The sequence below is a fragment of the Oncorhynchus nerka genome, linkage group LG22 (assembly GCF_034236695.1).
Source record: "Oncorhynchus nerka isolate Pitt River linkage group LG22, Oner_Uvic_2.0, whole genome shotgun sequence".
Classification (NCBI taxonomy): Eukaryota; Metazoa; Chordata; class Actinopteri; order Salmoniformes; family Salmonidae; genus Oncorhynchus; species Oncorhynchus nerka.
This window is the reverse complement of record NC_088417.1, coordinates 40,769,552-40,781,331: the sequence shown is the minus strand read 5'-3', so window position 1 is coordinate 40,781,331 and position 11,780 is coordinate 40,769,552. Positions and strand designations below refer to the sequence as shown.

Below are 11,780 nucleotides of genomic sequence, written 5' to 3'. Positions count from 1 at the left end.
TCTAATAGCACAACCAAATGACCTGGATTGCAGTTGAGATTACATGAAAAGTACATAGTGAAAGTGATCAACGCTGTTTGAGACTCTGTGCAGATTATTAGAGCATTTGTGAAGATCTCCACAGACCTGCGACCTTTGCATGCTATCTTGAACATGCACACTTTCTATGATTACATAAAAGACATTTGTAGTTACAGTAACCTCGAAATGTGGCCATGGATGTTTTACTCATTTTAAGGTTGAATAAATGCTGTTACATTAGTTTGTAAGATAGCCTTAACTTTAGGCTATTTACTATATTACAAAAGTCCTATTGAATTGTGTGTAGTTGACGCAACCAAATATCAACATTTAAAGGAGATGTAACTAATGCTTAGTTAAATTTTAGCCACTTGCTCAATCCTTTTCTTCCACTTGTGTTTTGGGTTTAGTTGGATATGTGAATTCAACATAATTCCTTAACTTGTCGACAAGTTAGTAGGCTATATACTGTATTGTAAAAGTTATATTGAATTGTGTTAGGTTGTCAACTCAACCAAATATCAACATTTGAAGGAGATGTGTTTTTTGTGCCACTGACAATGGCACAAAAGAACATTGATATGTTGGATTCACATGTCCATCTCAACCAAACATTTAACATTTAAGTTAAAGAATATAACTACATTAAATCAAATCAAAAGTTAAATGTACTTTACATTTTGAGTTGATTTAGTCCTATTCTTTCACTTAGATTTTTGGTTTGAGATGTGGATGTGAAACCGAATTTATAAATATTATGTGGACACCTATACATTTGGCAGCCAAGTACGAGTTTTCAGTCTAGCCTTTTATCATCTGTTGAAATATTTTAATGCCTAGAATAAAAGCCTCCAGGCTATGTCATAAGACTCAATTGAATAAAATAAACAAATAATTACAGGGGGCAGTTTCGAAAAACTAATGCTGTGCGAAAAGTCCTCTGGAATAAAGAACATGCTGGGGTAATAATTACATAACCAATGTTCTAAGGTGATGCTAGTCACGTCTGAATATGGCTAGTAAACCCTTGACAAATACTCTGCTGGAGGCTCGGGGGCAAAGCCAGATTTTTCAAGACAAATACTATTCATAAGACATAGAATGGGTCTTCTCTTTCTATTACAACACAGAGACTGTGTCATTCATAAGGGACATATCATTTTCAATAGTGTTCATTTGTGACATTTATTGAGGTGTATCTATTTCTTTGTGTTCAGTACTGGCTAAAACTGTTTGTGACTTTACGGTAGTGAATGACACTTTTTTTACCATGACTGCCCAAATTTACCCCAAAGCTGTATTTGTCACTGTATTTGTGTTTGAATAAAGCTGTATTTGTGAAAGGCAGCTACCTGAGGTGAGATTAGTGCAATGCTGTGATTAAGTGCTTGTGTGTTAATGTAGCGAGCCGCCCAGGTAAGCCTAGCGGTAATCTCCTTGTCTGTTCCCCTCCCACCCCGTCCCGGTCTGGCTGGCCACTCGCTGTCAGACAGACAGGCCTCAGGACTCTCATCACTTCGCACAGTACGCAGGAACACACAGTAAGGACCTGTTTCCTGGGCTGTAAGACTGTCTATCAGAGTGTTCTCTCTCTCTGTCTTGTTCTTTCTTTCTTTCTTTCTTTCTTTCTTTCTTTCTTTCTTTCTTTCTTTCTTTCTCTCTCTCTCTCTCTCGCTCTCTCTCTCTCTCTCTCTCTCTCTCTCTCTCGCTCTCTCGCTCTCTCTCTCTAATCTTTTGTTATCCATCTTATTGCCCTGTATTTTATCATGTATTTTAAAAATGACAACTTGCCACACCAAAACAATGCCTGTCATCTCCTATACATTTGTCTGTGATAATATCAGCTGTAGATCAGTCTCTGAGCTTTGAGTCGGCTCAACATATTTCTATTCACTGTGGAGATTCCAACAGTTCTTGAGCACACATATTTCGAGTCACCTGCCCCTCTCTCTCTGGCCTGAATATTAAAACAGCAAATTTACTTAGCGGTTTGCGCCTATCATTTGTATCAAATTAGTGGGGGGAGATAACATTAGCTCTCACAGGGGGTAACTGCCTCCCCACCCACCCACCCCACCCCACCCCACCCCAGTCTGTACAGGTGACCCCCACCCACCAATTCCGCTGATCCTGAGTGCTGCTGTGGTGATAGTGGTCTGAGCCTGTCCTTATGCCAGCCATTAGCTATCACAACAGAGAGGCTAAAGTTAAACCCAGCTGCAGACTGAATTTGCACAGATTCACACCAATTAGACGGGATTCCCCAGCCTAGCCCTAGGGAAAGTGTGTCACCTGTTATAGAGGGGGTCAGCCTGGTCTCATAGACTAGACGTAACATAGTAAATGTAAATCCGGGACACTCAAATTAGAATAAAAAATGCAATTTTGTAACAAAATCCAAAATGTGATTCTTACACAGCAGGACAGTTAACTCGCGCTGCACTCAAACCAAGGCACGCTGCCTGCTAATTATCTATAGGCTATGTTTCAACTTGTCAATTTCAATTTCTAACAACATTTTGAATTGAGCTGTTTTCCACCTTCTCATTAATTCACATAAGAAGTAGCCCATTTCACTGTTGCAGACTATTTAATTTTTAGACTTTAGTGAGTCGGACAAACTTCTCTCTTCAACGTTAGCCCAAGCACTTCCCCAGTGCTTCCCCAGATCAAGTATGGAGACATTGCGCATCTCTAGACAGAACAGGCCTTGCACAAACGTATTCCCCCTGGCACATTTTCTGGCTGATGATGCGCATTGCCTTCATTGTTGTTTTCCTTACAAATAATAACTTTGGTCATGTGTGCGTTCCTATCAAAGTAAGTGCATTATTTTCTGTAAATATCGTGTTGTCATTTCTACTGTAGCATACCATATGCATGTATGAAGCATAATGTATTTACTGTTTTATTCACATGTTTTCAAGTACTTGTGACAAATCATTCAAACAGATTCTTGCAAAGATTGTAATGGACACATATGATGTTTAAAATACTTTTTTGAAGGTTGTACTGATTATGATCAGCTAATGCTAAGCTATGTTCCAGCTCTGTGTGGTGCCATGTTTGTTGTCTTTATACAATGCAGTCTGGTTGTCACGTAAGCGTCTGTCAGACCAAAGATGTTATGACAAGGGATAGTTCACTCGACTGACTTATGGTGCTTTCAAGACGACTATGGGTTGCCAGCTTAGACCCAGGGTTTTATTTTTGTTTTGCATATAAACTTCTCCTGTGTTTACCCCCCATTTAATATTTCTGTCACACCCTGATCTGTTTCAGCTGTCTTGTGCTCGTCTCCACCCCCCACCAGGTGTCTCCCATCGCCCCTCATTATCCCCTGTGTATTTATACCTGTGTTCTCTGTTTGTCTGTTGCCAGTTCATTTTGTTCGTCAAGCCTCCCAGCATTTTTCCCCTTGCTCCTGTCTTTTCTATAGTTCCCGTTTTCTAGTTTTCCCGGTTTTGACCATTTTGCCTGCCCTGACCCTGAGCCTGCCTGCCATCCTGCACCTTGCCCCACCACGCTGGATTATTGACCTCTGCCTGCCCTGATCCTGAGACTGCCTGCCGTACTGTACCTTTTGGACTCTGATCTGGATTACTGACCTCTTCCTGCCCTTGACCTGTAATTTTTCCTGCCCCCCCGTTCTAGTAATAAACTTTTGTTACTTCAACACTGTCTGCATCTGGGTCTTCCCCATAACGTGATAATGACACCTTCCCCGATTTCTACCCCCTATACGTTCTGTTGCTACTCTTCCAGTCACATACTTGTGATTGTTTGCTGCAGGGACCAGTCAACAATGATGAGACATTATGGTACAAAATGGTTAAGGCAAAAACTAAAGTAGGGTGATTGGTCAGGGTGGAAGGGTGGGCATATAACGTGAACGTCTAGCAACCCAAAAGGTATTTTGTACGAATCATCACAGACAACTTCAGCATTTTACCTAATTAGCAACTTTGCAACTACTTACTACTTTTTAGCTACTTTGCAACTTTTAACCTAACTCCTAATCCCAACCTTAACCCTAACCTTAACTCTAACCTTTACCCCTAACCCCTAACCTAGCTAACATTAGCTACCTAGCTACAGTTAGCCAACGTTAGCAACAACAAATTGGAATTTGTAACATATCATACATTTTGTCCAAATTGCAATTCGTAACATTTCATACAAATTTTAATTCGTAACATATACGAAATGGATGATGAACATCCACAAATTAATACATACCATATGAAACAACATATTACACTAATTGGGGTGTCCCGGATTTGTACTTACTAAGTCACATCTACCCCCGGAGTCCGGGTTGGGGGTGGGGTTGCAAATGTTTCCCCTGTAGGGCATGTTTCTTTTGGGGTGGAAGCGGGAAGGCTATCTGCGTTTTTTGTGTGTTTGGGGTGGTTATGTTACAATAGTACAATAAACAGAAAATAATCCCAGTCATATGCAATGCTTGATTAATGACCATCTTTTATGTTTTATGTGAGAGAAAAAACACAATACGTTGAGATTAATTAAATTGGACTGGACAGAGCAATTTACCCAAACTAGGATATGATTAATCTGTAGAATTATAATGCACCTTTTATTTTTCTTGAATATTTCCAAACTCTAAAGTGACATCATCATTATGTCTGTGGGAAGGACAGGGAATATTTACCTTGAGATCCAACCTCTGCTTGTGTGACATAGGAGAAATGTCAAAACACTGGACATGAACAAAGTGGAGGAATATACGCCTTTGGAACATGCTTCCTCTGAAGTACTAAAAATGGATTCTGGGGTCATCGTGCTTGACACCTTGAAGAAGAACCTCTTCCTTTCAAAAGGAACATCTTTATTTATAAAATGGTACACACAACTATAAATATACAGGAATTGTTGTCTTGATGTGCTCAACACGTTCCTCATCCATTCCACATCAAATATCCATATACTTTATCTGTTTTCTGAATTAATCCATGCTATGAAAAACATACAGTATACCTCTTATTTGGCTATAAGAAAATATATATAACATATAAATATGTTTAGTCCTATTGTACGACTCTCCATTATTTAGCATAGGTGTAGTAAATACACAAATATTGAATTGTCTCTGCCATTAGACATGGGAGACTAAATCATTTAGAGACAGGATATCCGGGACATAAACTGTTCTTCCATGCTGCGAAAACAAGGCGTAATTTGTAAGTCAAACCCTGAGATCACCGCTATTCTAACCGGGGCAGGAAGCCGGACCAGAGCCTTCCACTGTGGACTAACTCTGTTGCCCTGTGAGCCGTTCCACAATGTTCCACAACGCTATCATCAGCTTATTCACCATGTATGTGTTTTCTTGAGAATATACAAAGCATTCAAATATAATATGTATTATCTATCAAAGGTGAGCAGATGGCTGTGAACTGTAGGCCTGTGGAGGATTTGTTAAATGTAAAAATGATCAGATACATGTTTCTAATATTGTTGTGAAATTAATCTAGGCTACCACTAATGTCTATACAGTACAGGAATAAGTCATCTATTTTATGGATAAAAAACGGTTTCAACAAATTTGATTATTAATAACATAAAACAGAAGTATAGGCTAAATGGTCTGTAACCTCTTCAACTGATGTTAACATTGATTCAAATAAACAATGAAAACATTGTATTAATAACTATATGGTTACTTATTACCAAGGTGAATTGATATAATAATTGGTGTGATGCTGTATTTCATCAATGAAAAGGTAGGGTAAAGTAATTCAAAAACATAAAACGGTGAAGGAACATATATTTTGGTTCAAAACTTTATTTTTCAAAAGTGCAAAAGTATAAAACAGCTATACATAAAACGTTCAAATAGTAACTGTACATGATTTATTATCAGAAAATGTATTTATATTCCTCTTCAGAACAAAGAGAAAATTCAAACCAATGTGTGAACAATCATCATTACAATTCAGATGTCATACTATGGCTTCTTAGCTCATACAGTGACACACATTGAACGCCCTTCACACAAAAAGAAAATAACATACTGAATTTGAACCCTCAAATTAAAGAGATCCCACTGTTCCCACTGGCCTTCAATTGTAACAGAATGAAAGAGAAAGACATAAAGAGAAAGGGAGACAGGGAGGGAGAGAGAGAGAGAGCGAGAGAGAGAGAGCGAGAGAGAGAGAAAGAGAGAAAGAGAGAAATAGAGAAATAGAGAAGACAGAAATAGTGACAGGAGACAGAAAGAGACATTTGAGGTCAGGTCATGTGCTGTAATAGCTTCAGTAGTAGATAGAGACAGGGAGGACCAGGAGGTTAGGAGGTGTAGTTACAGTAGAACACTGTGCTGGCATCAGAGAGCACAGAGGATATCAGGCTCTCAGGTCCCTGCATGTTGGCCTCATGTGCCCCATAAGACAGGCCTGTCATGTCCCCAGGTCTGGAGGAGTTCAGGTACTGTTCAAACTCACTCCGGTCCACCTCACCTATCAGCTCTGATGGATGCATCTGCTCCACCGGTTCCGCTGGGTGGGAGTCTGGGGGAGGGGAGCGCTGTCCTGTCCCATATCCTGGGTGTCGCTTGGGGTGACTGGGGCTACAATGCTGGCTGTAGTACATAGCCAATTGGTTGAAGGAGGGGGGCATGGGGCCAGCCTGGTGGCCTTGCTGCTGTTCAGTGGGGGAGGAGAGGTGTCTGTGGAGCATGTGGTTGGCGTGCTGGTTGGAGTGAGGGTCCTGAGGCGCGTACTCTGCCCCCTGGGAGTGGTAGGCGTACGCAGGCATCATGTGGCACTCCTCCTGAGAGTGGCCGGGGAAGAACATGGAGTCTGATTCCACGGCATCCAGTGGGGAGGTGTCGGGGGTGGGCAGGCTGTAGGGTTCGTAGGAAGCCCCCCCGAGGGCCTGGGTGTCGCGGTAGTGGCCGAGGGACTGAGTCGACACCTGGTAGCCATGCTCGTGGTGGTAACCCAGCCCCAGGCCCTCCATACACACTCGGGAGGTGCTCTGGTGGTCGGACACACTATGAACCAGGAACCCTGAGTCCAGACGCTTAATCCTCTTCACCTGCTTCCTCCGCCGGGGTCGGTATTTGTAGTTAGGGTGGTCCTGCATGTGCTGGACCCGGAGCCTTTCAGCCTCCTCTACAAAGGGGCGCTTCTCGGACACAGGAAGGGCTTTCCATGACTTCCCTACAGATCAAGAACAGAGCTCATATGAGTTATATGGCGGCATCAGGCATGCAGACTGGTGGTGCTCCAAAATAGCTAATTGCCAATTTAGCAACAACAGGAGAACACTGATTTCATAACATGATAACATCACTATTATTATTGATCAAAAGCAGCAATTAGTTGTAATTAGTTGTTGTACTTAGTTCATTTGGAAATTATATTAGTTACTTACTCTATATTCGAATGGCAAAGTAAGGGCAGATAGCTTTTTCATGAAAATGTGTCACTACACAAATGCTACAAACCAAAATCATTGAAGTAGGCTACAATAATATTTATCATATTTATTGTAAAATAAATTCACTATGTTTTCACGTGAAAACATCACACTGTTTAAAATAACAATTCACTAAGGATTTCGTCATGTATATATTTTAAAAAATAAATATGAAAGAAATACACATTGGTCTTTATAAATATCATGGAAGTAACAGGCTCACATACATTATAATTGTATTGTCTTACCCAACATTTTGCTCAACTCCGCATTGTGCAGGTCAGGATTTTGTTGTGCCAGGCGCTTGCGCTCATCCTTTGCCCACACCATGAAGGCATTCATGGGTCGCCGGATCCGCGGCTCAGTCTTTCCACGGTTCTGGTTCCCGGAGCTGGTAGCGCACGACTCGCTCTTCACTTTGGTGTCCCCAAGAGGGCTCAGGGGGTCTGCCCACTGACAGTGTCCCATTCCAGGCATCATGACTGACATCGCGCACCTAGTCTGGGTCTGATCGTCACTGGCGTAACCCGCATCCGGACTACTCATCTCTGTTCTATCGACACCAACCGCAGCAACTCGAGCAAAAAAAACAACAAAACAGAAGTGCCCCTAGCTGTACAGATATAACAATGAACGTTAACGCAAGAGTAACGATTCCAAACTGAATGGGAAATATCCGTCACTGTTAGATAATAGCCAGGAGCTGACTATTTTACCCTGAGGTGGGGATGCTATAAGAGCACAAGCAACCAATCAACATAAGGTGGGAGTGCCCACCCCTGAGGCGCAAAAAGTTTGAAGTAACCGCCTTCCAGCCTTATTTGGAGCGCAATGCCACCCATGGAGACAAGCGCTGTCATCTATGCATAATGCAAACAACACATTAGGTGCCCAAACACAGTTCAAGATTAAACAGACGGAATATTGCTATTGTGCATTTTGGAGTTATGATTCAATTAGAACATCTTGCGTTTGTGAAATAAACACCACAAAATAATTTGGGATACATCATTCCAATTTGTAAGTCGCTCTGGATAAGAGCGTCTGCTAAATGACTTAAATGTAAATGTAAATGTAAATATGGGAAAATAATTTGTCCTACAGCCTATCAAATTTAGCAATGATCAAATAATTAATATCCGAAAAAGTCAACGTTAATGCACACAAACGTTTGAATTCAACTAAAATGCTGCTTTGGTGAGAGACACTTTCTCCATTGGTCATGCACCATCACTTTCAAATCTTATTTTCCAGTTTTATATTTTATTCTCACTGTTATTCAGATGTAAGCCGAATACACATGGACTATCTCATCTGTGTAGGCCTATTGGGATGATGGATTAGGTAACTGGAAGTTCTAAAGCGCAGATTTACGCATCATTTTGACGGGCTGCCAGCATTCACAGAAATTGACCGAGGCTGGATGTTAATAACAAAAAGCGTTCATAAAAATGATTAGATGGGATGCTGGTGAATACACATTTGCAAACAGTCGAGATTAAATAAACACCCATCTATCGGCCTTTGTTGTCTGAAGAGAAGGGCCGGACCCGGGCCACAGCTAAGGGACACAAGGGCCGTCTATAGTGGTGAAAATTGGTTCTCACTCTTCAAGACCAAGCAAATGAAATAAAATAAAATGTTATTTGTCACATGCGCTGCATACAACAAGTATTCACCTTACAGTGAAATGCTTACATCCAAGCCCTTAAACCAACACTGCAGTTTCAAGAAAATACCTAAAAAAAAAGTATGAGATAAGAATAACAAATAATTCATGCAAATAGTCTGGGTAGCCATTTGATTAGCTGTTCAGGAGTCTTATGGCTTGGGGGTAGAAGCTTCTTCGGTACCTTTTGCCGTGAGGTAGCAAAGAGAACAGCCTATGACTAGGGTGACTGGAGTCTTTGACAATTGTTATGGCCTTCCACCGGGGTCAAGCCTACCACTGTAGTGTCGTATTACCTCTGGTAATAGAGGTCCTGGATGGCAGGAAGCTTGACCCCGGTGATCAAATCAAATCAAATTGTATTTGTCACATACAAATGGTTAGCAGATGTTAATGCTGGTGTAACGAAATGCTTGTGCTTCTAGTTCCGACAATGCAGTAATAACCAACGAGTAATCTAACCTAACAATTTCACAACAACTACCTTATACACACAAGTGTAAAGGGATGAAGAATATGTACATACAAATATATGAATGAATGATGGTACAGAATGGCATAGGCAAGATGCAGTAGATGGTATCGAGTACAGTATATACATATGAGATGAGTAATGTAGGGTATGTAAATATTATATTTAAGTGGCATTGTTTAAAGTGGCTAGTGATACATTTTTTACATATATTTTTCCATTATTAAAGTGGCTGGAGTTGAGTCAGTATGTTGGCAGCAGCCACTCACTATTAGTGGTGGCTGTTTAACCTCTTGAACCTCTGGGGGCAGTATTTCATTTTTGGATGAAAAACGTTCCCGTTTTAAACAAGATATTTTGTCCCGAAAAGATGCTCGACTATGTATATAATTGACAGCTTTGGAAAGAAAACACTCTGACGTTTCCAAAACTGCAAAGATATTGTCTGTGACTGCCACAGAACTGATGCTACAGGCGAAACCAAGATGAAATTTCATACAGGAAGTGAGCCAGATTTTTGAGGCGCTGTGTTCCAATGTCTCCTTAAATAAAAAATAATTTTTTTATTTTTTATTTGTCACATACACAGATGTTAATGCGAGTGTAGCGAAATGCTTGTGCTTCTAGTTCCGACAATGCAGTAATAACCAACAAGTAATCTAACTAACAATTCCAAAACTACTGTCTTATACACAGTGTAAGGGGATAAAGAATATGTACATAAAGATATATGAATGAGTGATGGTACAGAGCAGCATAGGCAAGATACAGTAGATGGTATCGAGTACAGTATATACATATGAGATGAGTATGTAAACAAAGTGGCATAGTTAAAGTAGCTAGTGATACATGTATTACATAAGGATGCAGTAGATGATATAGAGTACAGTATATACGTATACATATGAGATGGATAATGTAGGGTATGTAAACATTATATTAGGTAGCATTGTTTAAAGTGGCTAGTGATATATTTTACATCATTTCCCATCAATTCCCATTATTAAAGTGGCTGGAGTTGAGTCAGTGTGTTGGCAGCAGCCACTCAATGTTAGTGGTGGCTGTTTAACAGTCTGATGGCCTTGAGATAGAAGCTGTTTTTCAGTCTCTCGGTCCCAGCTTTGATGCACCTGTACTGACCTCGCCTTCTGGATGATAGCGGGGTGAACAGGCAGTGGCTCGGGTGGTTGTTGTCCTTGATGATCTTTATGGCCTTCCTGTAACATCGGGTGGTGTAGGTGTCCTGGAGGGCAGGTACTTTGCCCCCGGTGATGCGTTGTGCAGACCTCACTACCCTCTGGAGAGCCTTACGGTTGTGGGCGGAGCAGTTGCCGTACCCGGCGGTGATACAGCCCGACAGGATGCTCTCGATTGTGCATCTGTAGAAGTTTGTGAGTGCTTTTGGTGACAAGCTGAATTTCTTCAGCCTCCTGAGATTGAAGAGGCGCTGCTGCGCCTTCTTCACGATGCTGTCTGTGTGAGTGGACCAATTCAGTTTGTCTGTGATGTGTATGCCGAGGAACTTAAAACTTACTACCCTTTCCACTACTGTTCCATCGATGTGGATAGGGGGGTGTTCCCTCTGCTGTTTCCTGAAGTCCACAATCATCTCCTTAGTTTTGTTGACGTTGAGTGTGAGGTTATTTTCCTGACACCACACTCCGAGGGCCCTCACCTCCTCCCTGTAGGCCGTCTCGTCGTTGTTGGTAAATGTGCAAGGAGAGAGCCTACACTTTCTGTCATTTCCCCAAGGTGTTTGCAGCATTGTGACGTATTTGTAGGCATATCATTGGAAAATTGACCATAAGAGACTACATTTACCAGGTGTCCGCTCGGTGTCCTCCGTCGAAACTATTGCGTAATCTCCAGGTGCGTGCATTTTACCATTTTGAACAGAGGAGAAACCAAACTGCCACGAGTGACTTATCATCGAATAGATATGTGAAAAACACCTTGAGGATTGATTCTAAGCAACGTTTGCCATGTTTCTGTCGCTATTATGGAGTTAATTTGGAAAAAAGTTTGCGTTGTAATGACTGAATTTTCGGGGTTTTTTCTTAGCCAAACGTGATGAACAAAACGGAGCGATTTCTCCTACACAAATAATATTTTGGGAAAAACTGAACATTTGCTATCTAACTGAGAGTCTCCTCATTGAAAACATCCGAAGTTCTT

The 11,780-nt window shown here is 41.2% G+C and overlaps 1 protein-coding gene across 1 annotated transcript; it reads right to left on the bottom strand.

Annotated features, from left to right (window-relative positions):
• Window positions 1–5,811: 5,811 nt before the first annotated feature.
• LOC115104612 (transcription factor Sox-17-alpha-A-like) lies at window positions 5,812–8,156 on the bottom strand. Its single transcript, XM_029625969.2, has 2 exons — window positions 7,713–8,156; window positions 5,812–7,205 (listed from the first exon to the last, which is right to left on the bottom strand). Exons 1-2 carry the CDS (start codon window positions 8,008–8,010, stop codon window positions 6,331–6,333), a joined length of 1,173 nt encoding a protein of 390 aa, XP_029481829.1. The 5' UTR covers window positions 8,011–8,156; the 3' UTR covers window positions 5,812–6,330.
• Between the last annotated feature and the right edge of the window lie 3,624 nt (window positions 8,157–11,780).

Bases quoted from the DNA above. Each gene is read 5' to 3' on its own strand.
- LOC115104612 (XM_029625969.2), bottom strand. From the start codon at position 8,010: ATGAGTAGTCCGGATGCGGGTTACGCCAGTGACGATCAGACCCAGACT. The intron at 7,206-7,712 runs GTAAGACAATAC...CTTGATCTGTAG, and splicing joins GGAGTTGAGCAAAATGTTGG to GGAAGTCATGGAAAGCCCTT.